The 22,954-nt window shown below is 39.4% G+C and overlaps 1 protein-coding gene across 3 annotated transcripts; it reads right to left on the bottom strand.

Moving 5' to 3' along the window:
- Nucleotides 1-244: 244 nt before the first annotated feature.
- Nucleotides 245-7,639, bottom strand: LOC120739438. Of its 3 annotated transcripts, none has more exons than XM_040041175.1 (6): nucleotides 7,492-7,639; nucleotides 5,926-6,059; nucleotides 2,677-3,027; nucleotides 2,065-2,148; nucleotides 1,860-1,964; nucleotides 245-1,784 (listed from the first exon to the last, which is right to left on the bottom strand). In XM_040041175.1, exons 2-5 carry the CDS (start codon nucleotides 5,990-5,992, stop codon nucleotides 1,861-1,863), a joined length of 606 nt encoding a protein of 201 aa, XP_039897109.1. In that variant the 5' UTR covers nucleotides 5,993-6,059; nucleotides 7,492-7,639; the 3' UTR covers nucleotides 245-1,784; nucleotide 1,860. The 3 variants fall into 3 exon arrangements, with proteins under 3 accessions (XP_039897109.1, XP_039897108.1, XP_039897107.1); XM_040041174.1 differs by having other exon boundaries at nucleotides 245-1,781; nucleotides 1,860-1,967; XM_040041173.1 differs by having other exon boundaries at nucleotides 1,860-1,967.
- Nucleotides 7,640-22,954: the final 15,315 nt, after the last annotated feature.

The raw sequence follows: 22,954 nt of genomic DNA on the forward strand, positions 1-22,954 counted from the left end.
GGGGACTGCTGTATCTGTTGATGGTGGTGGACAAAACACTCATTCAAAACACTTTAAAAGGAAGTTGATCACTGTAGCTCAGGGGTGTCGAACTCCAGGCCTCGAGGGCTGTAGCTACTTTTAAAGTCTGTTTGTCGCCCCCTACAGGCCTGCAGGACATTAACAATAACTCCCACTGACTGCAGCAGTCACAGAGGCTGCAGAGACGTGTTTGTACGTAGGAAGCGTAGACTCACACTCATGTGTGGAACAAATCAGTGACAACGTTTACTGCTTTAAAACAGAAATCAGACGGTGGCCTCTAGTGTCCAGCTCTGGTATTGCACTGAAAAGATGAGTCAAAATTAAGGTGAACATCAGCATTTCATCTCCAGTAAAACAAGTGAAGCTTTTATCATCTCTCATTTCATTTTATAATTTCTTACATCTTCTGTCTTACATTCGGTAGTAAAAGACATCTCTACTTAATTACAGTGACACATAATGAACATGGAGCATTAAAGTTCCTGTTTGTCTGTTCAGCAACACAGTGAAGACACTGTAAATGTAAAACTTTAATACTTAAAAATGGACGAAAGATTTAACAAAAATTAATAAATAAAACCGTTGGACACTTTTACACTCGCAACTCTCAGCACTAAACTGAAAACACGATCACAAATCAGACTAAACTTTACAGACTGAACATCGAGTCCTGACCAGCAGGAAGTTTAACATTAAACTTAATGAATTATTTGTAGCTTTAAAAATCCAGATGTAAAATGTAAAGCACCTTGTTTTGGATGTTTATAAAGTGCAGCAGATGATTAACGAAGGGTGTTTAAAGTAATCAGCTTATAGCTCAGGTTCTCTCAGACATTAAAGATGAAAGAAAACAAAAAACAATCAGAGCTCATCAGCTGTGGTAACAAAGTCTGCTTTCATACAGTGAGGTCAGTAAAACAAAGGAGTTCTCCTTATGAGCTCCATAAATTCTCTTTCTATTACTTTAAAACTTGTTGGTGCTTTTCCAGTCTTCTGTGTCACCAACACAATTTTCAGGTGACTCCCCCCGAACTTTCCACATGAACTGTGCTGGAAATATCCACTTCCATCTGTAATGAATGCAAATGGAATGGAAAAGACTGCTTGTTTGGGAATGATCTATGTCAGCCCAGCACAGTGATGATCAGGGAAGATTGTAACCCTTTAATTAGTCCCTCAGAGACACTTTGAGGTCTCACTGAAAGGTTTAAGTTCACCTTTAACTAACAAACAAACAAACAGTAAGTAAATTCATTAAACACGCTGACAGTGAGGCAGAGGAGTGTTTCTTCTCCAGGCTGAACGTCACAGTTTTGTACTGAAGGAGGAAATCCATCAGTTTCACTGCTTGATGTTTCCAAGCAGATCCTCCAGAGTCTGACAGCAGCAACTCTGACTGAAGACGTCTGTAAGACATATTTCCTGTTTAGATCCTCTGATCTTCCACTCTGGGTTTTCTTGTACGTCACTTTGTTTGTCTGAAAATGAGCTCGATAAATAAGCTGGACGAGGCTCGAATCTTCAGCTGGGGTCAAAGTTCAAGTCAATCTCACATCCTTTTGTAGGAGTGACCTTATGATGATCTCAGTGCTGCTGGGCCCGAGTGTCACCCTGTGGTTGATGGTTTGAATCCAACATAAATGTGAAGATCCAGGAAAGATAAATCTCTCTCAGCTCCATTAAGACCAACGCTCCTTTGAGTACAGCAGCTACACTGATAGTGGTTGTTTTTGTGTCTCATCATCCTCTGGATGCTTCTGCTGAAAGAAGTAGAGTAATGAGTCAGTCTGACGGTGCAAGAAGCAACAACATGTTTGTGTTTGTTTGTTTCTTACTTTATGTTTCTGCAAGATGTGGAGAGAAATATGCAGCAAAACCAGCGAGAGCCAAAACTAATGTTATGGTGATGACAACAATCACCACAGGGACCCAGGATCGACCTGCTGATGTAGAAAAAAAAGAAAAAGAAAAAAAAGAGCTCACCACAAATACACAACCCAAAGAAGAATGATGCAGAGAAAAGTTGGACTGTCTTCTCACCATGTCTCTGAGTCACGTCCTCAGGATCTGGAGTTGGGAAAAGCAGCAGTGTACTCGTTGTTGAGGTTTTAGCAAATTTTGCATCTAGAAAACCACAAAAATCAGTTGAGTCATAATAGGTACAAGAATAAAGACGCAAGAACCAGAATGTTGACATCTGAGTTTTGAACCACAGAATAACATTGAAATGTTCAAGTTGGTGCTAATGTCCAAAAATATGTCAACGTGAATTTCCTTTAAATTATCGTCACATTTTAAGCAGCTCACATGGTGATGGCACAAACTTGCAGTCACACAACAACACGCTGCTCTTTTCCCCACAGATCAAACTGATGATCTTTGAGTTTTTTGGATCTTCAGTAAACAAACTGCACAATGACTCAAACTTGTGCCCAACTCTTGTTTTAAAGTCATTGAAGATGAAAAATTTGAACACAACTATGCATGTATATAAAATGGAAATATGTGTGTATAAGAAAAAAAAAAATACTCGTAACAGCTGTGAAAAGAGAAAAATTATTTTTGTTTCATGTTAGATTAATAAGTACATTCTTATCTCAATTTCTGGTCTAAGATCACAGTGATCACATGTGTATAAATGAATCATCTTACCAGAGACGGTGACTCTGCAGCTGTTGTAGCCGCGGCCATAACCTGTGTCCACCTCACACAGGTACAGACCCGAGTCCTCAGTCCTGAGTCTGGACAGCTGGAGTCTGATTCGTCCTTCTCTGAGGGCGTCTTTGTCACTCTGGACTCGTCCTGAAAACCTTTTGTCCTGAACCTCTGAGAACTCGACACCATCAAGCAGATAATACAGAGTTAAGTCATTATTCAGGCTACAGAGGATGTTCAGTGCTGAGATGGACGTGTCTGGTTTGGTGGTGAACGTCCACTCCAGTGTGATGTTGTGGTTCTCCTCTGCCTGATAGGAGCTCTGTGTCACATCCACTACAAACGATCCTGTTGAGGAGACAGAGAGGAGCAGACACACTCACAACTTTAGACAACTTGTTTTTTCCCCCGCTGACATGTTTCTGTCCATATTGTACATTACCGACATATATTCTACCAATAGTAAACTGACAATAAATAACATTGAATTACAGTATCTGAAATTATGTTTCTTGAGTAAGCACAAACTATCCTGGATTCCACATTTTAGGTAAGTTAAAAGGCAAAATTTCAAAGTCTCTCACAACGCTCTGTAAAGTTAAAATCTCTGAAATCAAACATTATTATATACTCCTTATTGTTCTATTATACTTCTGTATATGATATACTGTGTAAATGTAAACACACCATCCAATATACATTCTGCAAAAAAGAACAAGGATCATAAATAAAACCAACTCAAAAGAATTATCAAATCTACTTTTCCATAATTAAATGTCATATTCTTAAATTTAAAGACGGTTGACAATGTTCAAAGCAGAAAACAAATATTTGGTCCACAACATTCAGAACTTGTTCAAAATAACACCAAATACTAATGACCTGAGAGGAATCCATAGCCAGTAGTACGGACTAATGTAAAATATCACAGTATTACAGTCACAGGAGTTGTTGTGTGGGACACCTGTAAAGGTGATGAATTATACTGAAGTCTTTTCTTCATTTTTACAGCTAAAGTAACCCAAGCTTAAAATTTTAATCAAGGTGTTTGTTACATAGAAATAACTCCATATGAAGCAATGTCCAAACACAGTAACCATTCTGAGATACTAGTAGAACAACAGCCAACAGTATAACTCCACGTTTTACTCTGGCCATCCTTGTTCCACCTACAGATGATTTAATCCAAACATTTCCAACATTTTGTGTTCAAGCTTCAGCTCGGCCTCCAGTCTTTTTGTCAATGACACGTCTCCAAACATACATCTCACCACCATCTTTTAAAATGTGTAAACTAATGTATAAAACAAAATTCAACTAGAAATATAAATGTAAAAGACTGCTGTGATTTTATATTTATAAAATGTCCATAACAGTGCTGGATTTACCTCAAAGCACTCCACATGGAGAACATTATTTTACTTGTTTAAAAAAAAAAAAAAATAGTTTGAGAAATAAACTGTGGGGAAGAAAGACTGGGGAAGAAAAAAAAAAAAAAGAAAAAAGAAAAAAAAGAAAATGGTCATCAAAGGTTTGGTTTTTGGACCAATTAGTTTGAGATAATTTGCTGCTTTGTGAACCAGATATTTTCCCACCTTTAGTCCTAATGCTAAGCTGAGCTTAGCTAAGCCTTCTTGCTGTAGATCTATATTTACTGCATAGAAATTTTATGAACTTTTCCAATTGCCAACACAAAAGTAAAGAAGCACATGTCTCTAAATGTCTTAAAGCTTCCAAACATTATTTTGTATTTTGTAGATCTTTCTTTAGAAATTAGCTGCTATTTTCAGAGCCTTCTCCCACTCTCACACCATGCAGTATACTTGCAGCGTACTGAATAAGGAGGAACTCCCCTCCCACCACCACCACCATTCATGTGGAAAAATCTTGCACCACCAGCTACCCTTTCTTTTATTCATCGCTCTGTAAATAACTCCACTTTATGAAAAGCAGCCACTGTGACTCACGGATACCTCTCTAACCACAAGCCATTATTATTTCATGGCCTTTGAAAGAAGGGTCTATAGCAGGCGCTCTCACACTTTAATGTCGGAGCTCCCTCTGATGTTGTGTAGTACACAGCGGCCCTTGTTGCACTCCGTATGCAATCCCTCACTTGAATTCACAAACACTTCCAAGTGCATAAACAGCATGGAAGACAAGTGCCTTGCGAGCTAGCTAATGCTCTGGAACGCCATTGCTGAGGAGATAACAGCAGCCTGCCAAGGCTGATGTCTGGGACTGTCGTGGGCGGGGGGGGGGGGGGGGGGGGGTGAAGGAAGACAAGTGCGTCTGTGTGCCTTTTTATGAAAAATGCTGTTGTTTTCTGACCTCTCATGGGACATCATCTGGTAAGGAAAAAGAACACGCATCAGCGTTACAATTAAATGACCAGCGGATATGATTCAAAGAGTCCCACGATGTCCCTGAGCACCCTTGGGAACGTGTAGAAGGCTCTCGGCATACAGACGAGCTAATGGGCAACCTATTGGTCATGGTAGATTCAGTTTGAATCTCAATGAGGGTGTCAGTGTGTGGCTGCTCCATGACCGACAAGGTGTGGTAGGCCTGCTGGAGTTGATTTAGCCACATTGCCTGTCATTGCGTTAGGCCAGTCAACATCCATCAGTCGAGAGGGTAAAAAGCTTTTTTTTTTGTCTTTTCAAGTGTCAAGAGGAAGCTGCTGTCTTGGGAAAAAAAAAAAAAAAAAAAAAAAAAAAAAAAAAAAAAAAAAGAGAAATAAACTGTGCAGCGTGTGAATATAAAGCCGTGGAACTATTGAGCTGTCCTTCATTGCATTCTTTGTAGGAAAATGTGAAACGATGCAGTGATTTATTGAAATGTCTGCTAACATTCATGGAAATACAGTAAATAAGATAAATACAGAGTCTGTACAATACTAATGAACTAGAAAGTCAGTATTTGTTATGACCACCTTTGTTCTTAAACACAGCCTGAACTCTTAGGCAGTTTTGTCATTTCTTTAAATAGTCTTCAGGAAAATAGCCTTTATTTCTTTGGATTATTTGTCTCCACATTCAGTGTTTTCTTATCCAGAGTCTCAACAAACCTGCTCTAACTGGAAATGCCATCTCCATTTTTAAAATCATCAAAAATTAAAAACACTGTCACATTGGAAAGATGTCAACATACAAAAACTGGCTCAATACCTACAATCGATTTTAGCATCAGTTTAAAAAAAAGACAAACTAAAAGTAGAGTCGGTAATAGAAACACATTATTTACCTCTAACTGAACCCAAGTGGAGCATTAAAGTCCACAGTGGGACCATGAAGAAAGCCATGAAATCCATGTTGTCATCTTGTTAACAGTCTGTGGGGAACCAGATCTACTTCTTCCTCATCATCATCACATTCAGGCTGCAGACAAAAAGATAACTGTTACGTCTCAACACAGACATGCTGCCCAGTTTATATTGACACTTTGATTGTAAAACGACATGACGAATAAAATTGAGTTCAGCAGCTACGATGCTGACCAACTACTAATGTTAGCTGGTGGCTGAGAGCAACAACTACACCAACAGAAATCTACTAGATCTAAGAATGCGAGGGGAAACCTGAGCGACACCTAATATCTCTGATTTATTGAAAACTAAACTGAAATCAGAAAAATATAAGACAGTAAGAACGTCAGTGAGCAGCATACAGAGATAATTTACAGGAACATGCTTTAGAAATCCACACATACCATGATATATGTTTTTATTTATTCTGAACATGAAACTGTTGTCAAATCTGGCAAAATCAAATGTTGCTGGATTAAAACCTGCTTTTTCCTTAAATGTAATTGGGTGTAAGAGACCGACTGATCCTCTGCTACATGGAAACATCATCATGGATTTCTGGCAGTGAATATTTTACCAATTGTGTTTGCAAGAGGAGTTGACTTCTTGAGCTCTGGTAAACATCACATTAGCATGAAAACCATAAATTAATGACTGAAATTTGGTTGAATCCAGTGACGTCAGTAAAGAGATTTACCTCTAGGACAGAAGTGTTACCAGAACAGCAGTGAAGGTTCAGGCATGCATCAATAATTTATAATACTTTAGTTCAGTTTTTTCATGATTATGAGAGTCTGCTGGAACTGAGCAGGAAACAAATCTGAGACAGAGGCAGTATGATACTGAGTCAAACCAGACGCTCCGTCTGATCACCTTGGTAAAGACCGGAGAGGTAGAGACTGCATTATTTGTTCTTCAGCTAAACTGCACGCTACAAACACAGATCATTTATGGACTCAGTGCATAAAAATGACCACTGAATATGTACTGTGATATGTATTAACATGATAAATCGTGACACAGACTTCTTATACTCAAAGTGCATGGGCTGCTAGTAAAAGTTAAAGGCGTCAGTAATATTTTGCAGCATAGGTGAGTATAGTTTAACTCTGGACTTACCTGCTGTGACAAACCAGCGATTATTTCACCCACTCCTTAAACATGAATTTGCAGACACGACAGTCATAGTTTCACGAAATGTTTAACTTTTTCCTGTCCGAGCAAACGATCATACCTGTGTTTTAGGTATATAAAGTCCCAAAACTTAACCGAAAAGGGTCAGGGAATCACGACGTTTTACGCGTGCGAAAGTTTGCTTTCAGCTGAAAGCAGAGTTTAAGTAAAACATCGGTTTACCCTGAACAGGTATGATTAAGACGAAACCCGAGCACAGAATTAAAGCCCATAGTGAAAGACAATTAGCTTTTTCACATTCGCCAGTATGTGATTAAAATTCAGTGTAATCTACACTAACATGCAGCTGGTAGCTGGAAACACCCGCTTACACTGTACAGAAGTCCAAGCTGATCAAAGGAGAAACTCCAGTGGGAAACAGTCCTTAAAGTAGAAGTAGTTCAGGGACATTAAAGACGATCAAAAGTTCCGTTTGCTGACTGAAGCGAAGCTGCAGTCCAATCGGTCCCTACCAGCTTCGCGTGAATTGACTAAATGCGCTTGAGGCTCAGGTTTATATAAACAGCTGACGTCTGGGCGGGAAGTCCTATGACGCGTAAAGGCACTCAAGGGCGTAGATTTGGTTTTGACATTGGTGGGGACGGATGATACAACCACCGGACCCTGCCCTGTTTCTTTTTTTTTTTCTTTTTGTTTTTGCTTCTTAATAAAAAGAGGATAAATATACTTGCCTACATATGCTACATATGCTTTTAAACAATTTAAAATCACAATTCATAGTTTTATATGTTCAAGGTTCTTTATTTGTCACATGCCACAAATGGGGGGGGGGGGGGGGGGGGTAGAGGAAGAACATATATACATATATGTAGTGGAGATATCAAAGATAGGCACGGCTGTGGCACTGATTCAGTCTTTGAGCACTACGGTCACCCCGGTGTGTCGGCCAGAACACCACTTAAGGCCAAATTGCCCAGAGTACGAAAGAAGGAGGGAGCCTGAGGTTCCGTTTGAGGCACTTTATTGTCACCACTTAATTTCTGGGGCTGTAAACACAGCGGGTGTACATCAGTGTGTGTCTGGGTGTGTGTGTGTGTGTGTGTGGCTTCTTGTCATTTACGCACACCTAACGTGCCCCAGGAATCAGTGCACCCCCTCCGGACCAACACTGCCCAGCCGCCATTAAACTGCCCACCTTACTAACCGGATGATGTCACTAGAAGGTGGGCTGGCCCAAACTGACAGAAGACGGAACATTACATAACATTACATAACATAATACTTATTTTCCACCCTGATTTACGAATAAATTCTTTACAAATCCTACCATGTGGATTCATGGATTTTTTTTTCACATTCTGTCTCTCACAGTTGAAGTGTACCTCTGGTGCAAATTACTGACCTCTGTCATCATTTTAAGTGGGGGAACTTGCACAATCGGTGGCTGACTAAATACTTTTTTGCCCCACTGTATAGCCATCAGGATTGTTGTCTTAAGGCCAAGAAAGATGCCAAGCGGATTTATTTTACCAAGTGGATCATCATGGCCTTGCCATATTGGTCCATTTGATTGACCTTTATTATAATTATGAATTTATTTTATTTTCAGTTGCTACAAACGGGACAGACATGACTGGGGGATAGGACAGGGAGAGAGAATGAAAGAAAGAGAGGGAGAGAAAGAAAACCAAAGGGGAGAGGAGACGGTGAGAAGGTGGGGAAGAAAGAAAAAAAACAAACAAACAAAAAAAAAAAAAACACCTGGGTCACCTGTGTGGAGAAAAAAAACAGAAGAGAAAGCAAACAACAAAGAGCAACATAATAAAAAAAAACGGCACCTTCACAATAAACTAGCTAGCAGTAGATATCAGTAGATACTAAATAATAAACGATATTGTGCAGCACGCAAGATAGACAGCGCACAATGTGCTTTGAGGCAGCAGCCAAGAAAGCTGTAGTCCGCGTCTGTGAATACCCGTGTGTACACCTGTGTGCATACCTGTGTGGATCAGCATGCTTGCATTCCAAAGGTTCCTTCATGTAACGATCTGCTAGGGAGTGTGGGGGGGCCACAGCCCCGTCCTCCAGGGTATGAAGCAGGTATGGAGGAGATCAAAACTCCAGACATCCAGAGGCCCCCAGAACACAAGAGACCAAGGAAGACCAACAGAGGGGCAGCCGCGCCACTGTCCCAGTAAGAGCTGAGGAGAGTCACAGATGAGGGCTCACTCAGCATACTGTTTTCAAAACTGTTAAACTTATGGCCAAAACAATAACACAATGCAAAACTTAAAAAGACAGCAAAACTCAACAGCAATATTTTAGTGAAACATATTTTAAATCTAAAAATGCAGTTTAACCAGCCACAGCTGATTCTCATTGTAGATGAAGATCTACACAGGTGTTACTCCTTCAATTGTTCAACTCCTTCAATTCTGGCATGCCAGAAGATTATTTCCTAGGTGTATTGCCCTAGATGACATAAGATGTGATGTGGATGAGAACCTGTGGCCAAATGGAGAAGACCGAGTAGATTAGCATTACTATTGTATGTGTATCAGTGGATGGTGTGTATACAAATTCTTGTATTTTGGGATTACTTAGTGCAAAAAAATAAAAATACATAAACAAATATTAACGAATTCTGCATGATGTCTGATTCATTCCAGTAACATATATTGAAATTATAAACAGAGATGTGTCCTTGTTTTACCCAAGAAAACACTGTGTAATGCTACATGTTGTTAGTGTTTTTTAGGTCATTGTTTTGTGGGTGACAAAGTGTGTTTGTCGGCTGTCAACCTTTGCTAGTGTTCTGGAAGAATGAGTTCATTTGAGACCTGAATAAAGTGTTTTGGTAGTTGTAGTGCATTTTGAATGTGAAATGAACTGCTTTGCCAAGCTGAAGGTCAGTTAGGAGAATTGTGTGAAGAGTTTTGCAAAAGTGACCTAAGTATTGAGAAATGTGTCCTAGCGGCTGTAAAAAACTGTAACCTCAGTAAAACCAGGAGACGTGGCAGGAACATTATTGGACACTATGCCATCATCAATGTCCCAGGACAACGTGGTGGTAACATAACCATGTGTGCAGCTAAAAGCCAAAATGGTGATGTTCACCATCATGCAACCATAGGCCCATACAACACTGCACACATTATTGCATTCCTGGACACCTTGCATGACATGCTCACTGTTCAGAGACCAGAGCAGACCCGATATGTCATCATATGGGACGTATGTTAGTTTCCATAGGGCTGCTTTGGTCCGCAACTCGTTTACAGACCACCCATCCTTCATGGCACTCAACCTCCCTCCATACTCTCCATTCTTAAATCCCATCGAGGAGTTCTTCTCTGCCTGGCGCTGGAAAGTGTACGACCGTCATCCTCATCAACAGGTAGCCCTTTTACAGGCAATGGAGGAGGCATGTGGAGATATCGACCAGGCATCATGTCAGGCCTGGATACGGCATTCAAGGAGATATTTTCCCCGGTGCCTTGGACTGGAGGATATCGCATGCGATGTGGACGAAATTTTGTGGCCGGATCCAGAAAGACGACATGATGTAGGCTGCTTGTCTTTTGTTTTCCTTTTTTTTTGTGAAATTCCTATTTTGTGTTCTGACTTTGTCTTGGTTTTGATGAGTGTGAATAAACACCAATACTTGTGGATCCTTGTATGTTTACATGACACTGACAAAAGTGTGACCTCAAATTGACATCTGTACACAGAGAAAGCAAAAGCCAGATGTGTTTTGTATTCATACCATCAGTGTGCAGTTGGCGCATTGTGTGCTTAGTAGATGATGGCTTGTGTGTACTGTTTGATACGAAAACACCATTTTTACGAAGGTGTGAAGAGTTACAGTTTTTTCTGATTGCTTAAGCACATTTTTTGTAACTATTGGCTAATTTTGCAAAACTCTTCACACAAATAAGAAAACCTGTCACCCAATCATCAAAACATTGTAGTTCTCTTGCAAAAGCAAACACAGCTAGATTAACTCTTCACACCTTCGTAAAAATGGTGTTTCCGTATCAAACAGTACACACAAGCCATCATCTACTAAGCACACAATGCGCCAACTGCACACTGATGGTATGAATAAAAAACACATCTGGCTTTTGCTTTCTCTGTGCACAAGGTAGGCTATGTCAGTTTGAGCTCATACTTCTGTCATAGATCCATAAGCATAGAGGGATCCAAACTTCAAGTACTGGTGTTTATTCACACACATCAAAACAAACACAAGTGTTTATTTCCAAGTATAGGATTATTTGCAATCGCCATAATGACTATATGGGTTACTTGGTCTGCAGTGAACATGCTTCCTCTGCCCCCAGCATCTGGTCATCTAGCAATTCTGTAAAGTAACAATTTCAGTATTTTTACATCAATGGTATTGGTGTGTTTCTCATTGGCATATGGCAGTGCTACAAATCTTTGTGCGAAGTGACTGTACTAACCGATTCTCATTTCAAGATGTCCTTATGGTACTTGCTACAGTGTAGCGGCTCGAGTTAGGCTGGACCCGTTGGCCTCCCTCAGGGTCATTCCACGGTTGATTACATGGTCCACTATTGTAGCTCTGATGTCATCAGCAATTATATTTCTTACTCTTCCTACCCTTCCTCTCCCCCCTCCTCGTCTTCCTCTTGCTCCTCCTTGTCCTTGTCGTCCTCTTCATCCTACTTCTTCACCTCCACGTCCTCTTCCTCGGCCTCCTCTACTTCTCACTCTTTCTGCTCCCTCCATTGTACTCCGCACACAGCTTACCTGTATTATAGTGCTTAGGCTGATTGCAAAGTGAACTAATTATCTAAAAAAGTTTTCACATGTGAAAGTGTGCCAGACAGTTGGCAAATTAGTGTTAATGATAGCCATACATGTGTATACTTTTGCTAGGAGTGTGTTGGAAATTTGGTAATTGAGTGTTGTGCAGTGAATTGTGCCTACAGTTTTGCAAAGTGTGTGTTACAAAATTGCAAACTGAGTGCAAAGCAGTTTTTGTGCTTTTAGTTTTGCAAACTCAGTGAGTGGTTTTGCTATAAGTCTGAATAGTTTTAGAGATTGTGCTACAGGAATCACAGTTAGGGTTTAAGCATTCAGAAAAAACTGTAATCTAGCTGTGTTCGCTTTTGCAAGAGAACTACAATGTTTTGATTATTGGGTGACAGGTTTTCTTATTTGTGTAAAGAGTTTTGCAAAAATAGTCAATAGTTACAAAAAATGTGCTTAAGCAATCAGAAAAAACTGTAATATAATCTGATCTGTTATTCATTAATTCATTCATTAATATTATATATTATTAAGTTAGAGGAGTCTTCCCCTGCTGGTCATTAAAAAATGCAGGTTTAAGGTGATTAACTTTTCAGAGCTGAGTGTCAGTCTTTAACAGTATCTGATGAAACAGACTGAAGAAATAAGTCAAACCTCCAGTTTCCTTCTAGAAGTCACTAAAAAACCACCTGAGGAATTGAAATGTGTCCATGGTGGGAACTGAACACCTGCTGGGGCTGGACTTTGTCCTGATCCCTCCAGTTACAGATGGAAAATAAAAGTAAATATTTACATCTATTGTGTTGTTCAAGCATATTACGTCTAATATTAAGTATGAATCAAGTGTTATGTTGTTATGTCACAGGTTCCTGGGATTCTACCTCAGCATAATTTCTAATTTAGAAAAAACATATTGATATTTTGCAGTTACACTCAGCCGTACTGAAAAGCCTCTATCAGGTCTTTGTATGGTGATTGCCATATCTACTATCTACACATAGTGGTGGTAGACAAACAGAAGAAGACAGCCGTAGTGATCGATGTAGCGGTTCCGAATGACAGCAATATCAGGAAGAAGGAACACGAGAAGCTGGAGAAATACCAAGGGCTCAGAGAAGAGCTCGAGAGGATGTGGAGGGTGAAGGTAACGGTGGTCCCCGTGGTAATCGGAGCACTAGGTGCGGTGACTCCCAAGCTAGGCGAGTGGCTCCAGCAGATCCCGGGAACAACATCGGAGATCTCTGTCCAGAAGAGCGCAGTCCTGGGAACAGCTAAGATACTTCGCAGGACCCTCAAGCTCCCAGGCCTCTGGTAGAGGACCCGAGCTTGAAGGATAAACCGCCCGCAGGGGCGTGCTGGGTGTTGTTGTTATAATGTATGATGACAAATAAGAAGCAGTTTCCTTATATGAATAGAGCTGGTCAATAAAACCAATTCATGTGTTTGAGGCAAAAAGACAGCTCTGATATTTTTTATTTTATGTATTTTAAATTTATTTTAAATTCATTCATTTATTGAAGATTGAACAAAGACAAAATATCAAATGTTATTTTTTTAGTATTATTACCATTATTGCTTAAAAATAGAAAGGTTGGGGGTGAGGGCTTTATGTTACAAGAAGAAGTCTTGGTGTATTTCATGGTTTACAGTACATATTTTTTTTAGGACATCATCTTAAATTCAAATTTCAGTGCCAACTTATCAGTGAACTGTTCCTCTCACAAAGACTCCAAGATGTTGGTCTCACTGACACCTCAGCACGTTTAATACTAACCTGCTGACTGTGCAGAACTTTTCCTCTCACTGTGTCTGTGCTACTTTAGGCATTCTTTCCAGTAATGGCCAAAATAATAAGATCCTCCATAAAATTGAGGTTGTTACTTTACATCAGTACAATAAATGTTTACTGAGCATGTTGAAAAAAATAAATGGTGATGAACTGCAGCTCAAACACTTATTGTAAATCTCAGATCTGTCTGTAGCATTCTGGGTAATTAATCTCACGGGTTGACCAATAAACTCTCTGATCTCTTTCTGTCTAACTGTCTAAAAAAGTGGTGATATTGTAGAAAATGTCAATAAAAAAATGGACACTTTCAACTCACATAAACTCATATTTGATTCACAACATAGAAAACACCAAATGTTTGAAACTGTGACTTTTCACTGTTTATTAAAAACCATCAGCTCAGTTTGAAGATAGTGGCAGCAGTTTGGACAAGAAAAAACAGCTGGAAGACTACTATGTGACTAAGTGGTAGCAGGTCAGTAACATGAAATAAAAAGAGCGTCTTAGAGAGGCAGCGCTTCACTCGTCAGCAAAAACCAGTTTCTACTAATCATGGAACAACTTCAGAATAAAAATGCAAAGATTTCTCCTTCAGTAATGTCTCCTCTATTAGATCTTATTTTTAGGTGGAGGTGGACTGATTGCTGCTGCTGCTGCTGCTGTGGGTTTCTTCATCCTGCTGATCCTGGGTGGAGCAAGTAGATGCTGGCTTAGACAGAGGCCAGTCTCTATCAGAGCACTTTCATCAGATCTTACAGTTTCTCTTGTTCTGTCTCTGCTTTAAATTATGTTAAACTTGTGATATTCAGTTGTGTTTTGTTTTAAACAGAGTGACTCCTGCTCACACACCAGTGTAGAGGCCTTAATGAACAGAGCCTCAGCATTTGGAAACCAACAGCTGGACACAGAGTCAAAAGAAGAGATCCTGGAAGCTGCTGAGGAGAAGACCTGAACATTTCTTCTTGGTGGGAAATTATGTCCACCCTAAAGCAGGCCTGTCTTTGTGCTCTTTAACTCTAACATGTCAGTTGTATTCTATAAGACTTGATTTCTTAGTTAAATTTGCAACTAACAGGGAAATGTGAACAACCATGAGCAGCATAATTTCTCTTCATTGACCTGCTCCTGTTATCTTTTGGTCATGTGAAGAAAAAAAGCACCATTTTCCCCAAAGTAACATTTTGAAGTACTGTGTCTTTGAAGTACTATTACCACTACCACTACTATAACTAAGGCCTCGGTTTAACACGTGACTATATGACTACACATACTGTGACATAAGCTTTACATATGTTATATTTCAGTTTTACAAACATGCTAAAACACACTTCTTGAAAATGTCCGTCTTTTTCTCTCAACTGTGAAACAAAAACCAAGCAATCACCTTAAACACAGTTTAATCTGTCTTGTTTGACCTAACTTCACTAACCAAAATCACTGAAAAGATATTGCTTATTATAGTAACTACTTTTGGACCGTATATATTTTTTACTTTCATTATTATCAATTGTAAAATCTCCTCAACAATGTAGGATATTTATTAACAGGGTGTGTAGTATTCTGGAATCAGACTACTATTGATAAGACCAAAGATTTGAAGTGTGCAATAAAGTGTAATCAGATGCCATGCAGGTTTGTCTCTTTATTTCTGTGGATAGGTTGGACTTAACTGACTGTTAGCTGCTCTTTTAAAAACTCTTTGATTTCACCTGAGAGGTTTTCTGTAGTACAACTTCTCTGTGTGAGGAAAGTATCAGTTTCCGCAATGTACTTGTATGAAACCAGGAAGCATATGCCAATAAAGTTTAGAAGAAAGTGTCGAAAGTTACTTAGGTTCTGCGGGTTTGTAGCTTTTTGATAAGTGTGTCAAAGGTTAAGGAATTGTTTACAGCTTCAGTGCACAATCAGAATTCCGAACCATGGGAGTGGTTGATCAAAGTCCAAGAACAACATCACTTACTTTCTGTTCAGAACAGAAGACAGAAGAACAAACACACTGAAGAGAAAAGTCTGAACATGGATTTCTTGAAGACCCTTTCTCTTAAAGTATCAATGTTTAGTTTGTTTGTGATCAAACTTTGAGGTAAGATTTATTTTATGCTGTTAAAACATTTAGAATAAAACACATGATGTTATATTAGTCTGCTGGGCTGCTTCCTGTGAGATGCAGAGAGTAACAGGAAGCTTGTTTTGCTTGTTGATTTTCAGAGTAATCAGTGATGGCTCTTCAGGAGATCAGTGTGATCTTCACACACAGACCCTCGGCCTTCTCTGCTGCTGTGCTGCTTCTAACAATCGTCCTCTGCGGAGGTGAGCATACAGATGTTTAGCAGAGTCACACTTTGGAGAAACTGATAATGACTGGATGGATTCTGAGGCAGAGGAGTCCTGGACTCACACATACAGAGCCTCTTTCTACAACATGACTCACATAATGAGTACTGCTATGATATCTGTGTAGCTTATTTTTGCATTGTTGTTGCTTCTCCTTCATCTTTTTAAGTTAAGAGCACACCTCCTATAGTGTTGTAGGTCTCTGTAGTAATTCATGGTTACTTGCAGCTTGTTAATTGCTCTCATGATAAATACATAAATGTTCTCACAACAAACTGGGCAAAAACACAATTAACATGTTTTGGTGTTTGATAACAGTAAAAATTCCAGAAATGTCATTCTTTTAGCCTGAAATTATATTTTACAAAGAAATATAAAATACACAACAAAGAAAAAAATTCAAAAAATGTTATACTATTGTACATGTGCTACAATTTATTTTTATTTTTTTACACTGAGGCTGTTCTGGGTCAAAATCTACTTCTATCTATTGAGCTGGATTTTAGATTTGGGATTGTGACTCAGATCAAGGAAAACTGTGATTTTAGGGAATCTTTCAACTGTTAACAAATAATAATAATAATAATACATTTTATTTAAAAATAGCGCCTTTCAAAGCACCCAAGGACACTGTACAACAGATAAAAACACAGAAACTGGAAATATACACAATAATAAGAATAACAGATAAAGGTTAGAGCATACAGAGGTGTAAACATAAGCAATTTTAAACAGATGAGTTTTGAGGGTGGACTTAAAAAGAGGGAATGAACCAATATTTCTGAGGTCAGGGGGTAAGGAATTCCAAAGTCGAGGGGCAGAGCAACTAAAGGGATAGCTCAGCAGGTAGAGTGGTGGCCCCATGATCGGAAGGTCGGGGGTTCGATTCCCCTAAACAGCTACCCTGAGGTACCCCTGAGCAAGGTACCGTCCCTACACACTGCTCCCCGGGCGCCCAATGGCTGCCCACTGCTTCACTGAGTGAATGGGTTAAATGCAGAGAGGAATTTTCCCCACGGGGACCAATAAAGTACACTTTCTTCTTCTTCATCTTAAAAGCCCTGCCCCCCATTGTAATCAGACGAGCGGAAGGAACAGAGGGAGAGAAGATGAAGATCTGAGGCACCGGGATGGGAAGTTCATCTGTACTAAATCGGAGAGGTATGGTGGAGAGAGAGAATGAATAGCCTTAAATGTATAGAGGATTATTTTAAAATGGATGCGAAATTTAACCGGGAGCCAGTGAAGCTGCTTCAGGATTGGGGAGACGTGGTGGGTAGAGGAAGTCCTAGTAATAATACGGGCAGCAGAGTTCTGGACACGTTGGAGCTTGTTAATAGATTTTTGTGTAAGGCCAAATAATAGTGAATTATAGTAGTCAGATCTCTCAACATTTTTATTGGACAGTGGTGTCAGAGTTTAAGTTAGACTTTGATTCAGTGAGAGAAATGTTTCTGTTCCCATGACGTTTGTTCAGGTTCCCACAGAAACAGTGTAAATAGTAAAACAGCAAAGAAGTGATAATATGCATGTGGATTGTTCTGTAAAGAAAGAGACTTATGACCTAAACTTATCCACAAATTACAATCAGGATGAGAAAAGAAGCAGAAACAAAAAAAAGAGCAGAAAAATTATGAACATGCTGGAAGTAACTTTTCTTTCATATATTTGTTAGAAAGAAATGAGTCATGGTTGTTATTATTATTAATTATTAATTATTATTATTATTATTAATAATAATAATAATAATAATAATAATAATAATAATAATAATAATAATAATAATAATAGGAAACAATAAATGCAAGAGTTGGTCACTAAACTGTAAAGTCATAAAGTAGTGTTGGTCCATTTGAAGTTGAAGCACCAGAGCATATGTCAAAAAACAACTCAGTGCTTCAGAAACACTGTGGCACGGCTTGGTTCATCTGAACAAAGTCACATGATCAGTGACAAACTAACCTCCATTCAGTTCGTCACTGCTTCAGTGCCTGATTCAGTGGTTTATAAGGAAGTGAATCATTGGCGGGATTTGTGCTGTGTTGTGTTGATTTTGTGCGAGAGATAGTGAACCAGTGTGCCACACAATGACAGACATGCAGCCAGTGAGAAGCAGAGAACATCCTGCTGTTTCATCAATGAAAAAACAGTTTATTCTACCCCCTTGTCTAAAATGTCCTTAAGAAATACACCATAAATATAGTTAGTTGTAACTAAGTAACAATATATACAAATGTACCTGACACTGGATAATAACATAATCATGTTGAGGCAGGGACGTCAAAGTACAAGCACGCTCCCAGCCTGTTATATGATTGGAAAAAAAAATCATCAAAAAGCCTAAAACATGGGTGCTGGTTTAGCCCAGCCCGTTGACAACCACATACCATACGGCTCATACAACTGAGCGGTCGGCCCAGGTAGTTGCTGTGCAATGCCTAATCATAAAATAAACTAAACATAAGCATAAAAGTAAACATAAAACTAAACTAGCAAGAAATTTACAAAATATACAAATTTTCATCATTTGATTTCAAAATTTTTGTTTGTTTTTTTAAATTCAGTTTCGATTCTGGTCATTTACAGGGTGGGTTTAACCATTTATGTTTATTTTCTATTGTTTGAAACAGTTGCAATTTTTTTTCTTCCATAGTATTTTTACTTTTTGCTTCATTTTATTAACTTTAACAGCCTTCATTCAACCATGAAGCCTTTTAAAATTAAAAAGAAGGAAAAGAAGAAGAAGAGCTTGTTCATGCAATTTCTGGAGATTCGTCTGGCAGAGGAGCTGTAAGGAGTGCAAGAAGGTTACTCTGCAGTTGTGTTAGGAAGGTGATGAAGCAGTTTTCCATCATGAGGCAGTGTTTTCACTTTGCACTGTGCTTTCCAGCAGAGGGTCGATTGTATCCTGGTTGTTCTCTTCTTCATTCCTCACTGCTTCTCTCCTTACATTCATTTCCACATCCATGTTCCTCTGCTGTGCTCGTGCTGTGTGTAAGATCAGAGTTAAAGTTGATATTATGTAAAATCCCAAATCACAATTACCCACATTGACCTTTCCCAATGCCATGTCTTCATATTGATAAAGATCAGGTTATGAGACTTTGTGATTATATAAAAAATAATGTTAATAACCTGTAGATGGATACTGTATGGGTGCAACACACAAACCAATATCTATCAAACATTTCTAAATGACAGAATTATAAATATTAGAATTTCAGTCATCAAAACAAAAGCACAGCCTTTCTGATCAACACAACAGAACATGTTGTTTCTAAGTAAATGTTTCAAAGTTCACCAACAGAACAAACATAGTGAAGGTGAGGCCTAGCAGACAGCAACGAGAGCTTGCAGACACCCGTCAATCAAAGCAATGATGTCCTTTGCTCTAATATCCAGAATTATTTTTTATTTTTTTTTGCTGTATTTGCAGTTCTGGGTCTTATCCTATCCCATTGATGTGACACAACAAATTTCCCATGTGTGGGAGTAATTAAGGTCTATCTTATCTCCTCTCTTATCTTACACTTGGTAAACGTGCATGTGCATTCAGCAAATACAATGGAATGATAAAAGTTAGAAGGGGTTTTGAATCAGATATTTGTAAGGTGACTTACTTGCTTCAAGTTTCTTCTTTCTAATAAGCCAGATGACAACAGAAACAACAACAACAACAAGAACTAATAGAATTAAGGCACTTCCAATTATGGCTCCATTGATGCTACCTGAAAGAAAAAAAAGAGATGATTAAGGCTGAACAACAAGATTTTAGTGCAAGGAGTTTAAATAGCTGAGATAATTCAGTCTTTTCTTATTCTCAGGACACAAAATAATGTTGTTTGTTCAAAGCCACCTGCTTTATTTGCACAGAAAGTTTCTTGTGCTTTAACAGATGGGGTTAATACAGTAGAGAAATGTACAGTGGGGCAAAAAAGTATTTAGTCAGCCACCGATTGTGCAAGTTCCCCCACCTAAAATGATGACAGAGGTCAGTAATTTGCACCAGAGGTACACTTCAACTGTGAGAGACAGAATGTGAAAAAAAAAAAAAATCCATGAATCCACATGGTAGGATTTGTAAAGAATTTATTCGTAAATCAGGGTGGAAAATAAGTATTTGGTCACCTCAAACAAGGAAAATCTCTGGCTCAATAACAAAAATACAACTCAATACTTTGTAACATAACCTTTGTTGGCAATAACAGAGGTCAAACGTTTACTATAGGTCTTTACCAGGTTTGCACACACAGTAGCTGGTATTTTGGCCCATTCCTCCATGCAGATCTTCTTGAGAGCAGTGATGTTTTGGGGCTGTCGCCGAGCAACACGGACTTTCAACTCCCGCCACAGATTTTCTATGGGGTTGAGGTCTGGAGACTGGCTAGGCCACTCCAGGACTTTCAAATGCTTCTTACGGAGCCACTCCTTTGTTGCCCGGGCGGTGTGTTTTGGATCATTGTCATGTTGGAAGACCCAGCCTCGTTTCATCTTCAAAGTTCTCACTGATGGAAGGAGGTTTTGGCTCAAAATCTCACGATACATGGCCCCATTCATTCTGTCCTTAACACGGATCAGTCGTCCTGTCCCCTTGGCCGAAAAACAGCCCCATAGCATGATGTTTCCACCCCCATGCATCACAGTAGGTATGGTGTTCTTGGGATGCAACTCAGTATTCTTCTTCCTCCAAACACGACGAGTTGAGTTTATACCAAAAAGTTCTACTTTGGTTTCATCTGACCACATGACATTCTCCCAATCCTCTGCTGTATCATCCATGTGCTCTCTGGCAAACTTCAGACGGGCCTGGGCATGCACTGGCTTCAGCAGCGGAACACGTCTGGCACTGCGGGATTTGATTCCCTGCCGTTGTAGTGTGTTACTGATGGTGACCTTTGTTACTTTGGTCCCAGCTCTCTGCAGGTCATTCACCAGGTCACCCCGTGTGGTTCTGGGATCTTTGCTCACCGTTCTTATGATCATTTTGACCCTTAGCGCGCCACTCGTGACTACAGCAATGGTCCTGGGTCAGCCCTGACTTTGTGAAACTAATCCTAAAGTAATATGGTATTTCTAACCACTGATATACCACAACTTTTTCCTTTCAACAGCTACTGAACGTTAGGGGACCTAGCTGCTATCGGATATTTATATAGCGATCCTCCAGCTTCAACACTGTATCACCCTTCAAGGACCTGCAGTTCAAAAAAAAGCGCCCCTCGACAGCCCAACCCATCTGTTCTTGATTGGATTGTTACATGTGATTGACATGACATGACCCATCGATGAAAGGAGAAAATAGGGTCAAAATCCGGATTGAACTTGCAGGGGTTTCCACAAGGCCACACACAAATCTTTTACACATACAAATCTTTTTTTACACTACAAATCTTTTTTACGCACACACAAATCTTTTTACGCACACACCCAATCTTTTTTACACATACAAATCTTTTTTACGCACCACAAATCTTTTTTACACATACAAATCTTTTTACGCACACACAACTTTTTTCGCACACACAAATCTTTTTACCCAAAAAATCTTTTTTACGCACACACAAATCTTTTTACACATACAAATCTTTTTACACATACCTATTTTTTACAAGTACAAAATATTTATGACCACATTTTGAGCCCATAGAACAGGAGGGGAGATGGAGAATGGGCAGACAACGAGGTCTGGTTGAATTGGGGTTTAGTCCTCATGTCTTGATACAGCCCCACTTTGTTCTGCCTTGCTGCTTAATTAAAAACTGTTTAAGGTGTCCTGCACTGTTATATATTTTTCCCTATATGAAGTCATTCTTGTTTGAACACAAACTCAACAGAGCCTTTAATCTTTCAGTCTTTCTCCTCCCCCCCCCCCCCCCCCCCAAAAAAAAAGAACAAAAATCCCACATGCATACTACCCCTTAGGGCTAAGCCCCGGGTGTTTCAAATGTCTGGCTCCGCCTCTGCAGTCAGTATTACTTTTATTAATCATTTTGGCAGTTAGCTGTCAGTAAAGGAGCTCATGGAGGCTACATGTGTTCTGTAGTCGTGAAAGAAGTTCATGTGACCTGTAATAAGATTGTTTCAGTAAGTTAACAGAACATAATGTAAATACCTCTGTCTCTTTCTGGGTAACTCAGAGAGGTAGCTGTCATGCACAGATGGAGGTACCACAGGTGTGGTTCAGGCCTTAGGGGGCAAGGGGGAGGGTGGTGACCATTACACAATTTATGTATTTATTTAGCACTCTATTAAAATCTAGTTTTAGAAAATGTAACTCAATGTTAAAATGATTTATTTAATTCTGGCCTTAAGGGGTCCTTTACAATTATCATTGTTTTGAATTAAGAGTGACAGATACAGTGGGGCAAAAAAGTATTTAGTCAGCCACCGATTGTGCAAGTTCCCCCACTTAAAATGATGACAGAGGTCAGTAATTTGCACCAGAGGTACACTTCAACTGTGAGAGACAGAATGTGAAAAAAAAAAAATCCATGAATCCACATGGAAGGATTTGTAAAGAATTTATTCGTAAATCAGGGTGGAAAATAAGTATTTGGTCACCTCAAACAAGGAAAATCTCTGGCTCTCACAGACCTGTAACGTCTTCTGTAAGAAGCTTTTCTGTCCCCCACTCGTTACCTGTATGAATGGCACCTGTTTGAACTCATCATCTGTATAAAGACACCTGTCCACAGCCTCAAACAGTCAGACTCCAAACTCCGCCATGGCCAAGACCAAAGAGCTTTCGAAGGACACCAGGAAAAGTATTGTAGACCTGCACCAGACTGGGAAGAGTGAATCTACAATAGGCAAGCAGCTTGGTGTGAAGACATCAACTGGGGAGCAATCATCAGAAAATGGAAGATCAAGACCACTGATATTCTCCCTCAATCTGGGGCTCCACGCAAGATCTCATCCCCTGGGGTTCAACA

This window comes from Simochromis diagramma, unplaced genomic scaffold (genome assembly GCF_900408965.1).
Source record: "Simochromis diagramma unplaced genomic scaffold, fSimDia1.1 OVJJ01000083.1, whole genome shotgun sequence".
Lineage (NCBI taxonomy): Eukaryota > Metazoa > Chordata > Actinopteri > Cichliformes > Cichlidae > Simochromis > Simochromis diagramma.

Coding starts and splice junctions, on each gene's coding strand:
- LOC120739438 (XM_040041174.1), bottom strand. CDS start 5,992: ATGGATTTCATGGCTTTCTTCATGGTCCCACTGTGGACTTTAATGCTC. Junction 2,149..2,676: donor CTGCAGAGTCACCGTCTCTG/GTAAGATGATTC, acceptor GTGGTTTTCTAG/ATGCAAAATTTGCTAAAACC. Junction 1,968..2,064: donor GGACGTGACTCAGAGACATG/GTGAGAAGACAG, acceptor TTTCTACATCAG/CAGGTCGATCCTGGGTCCCT.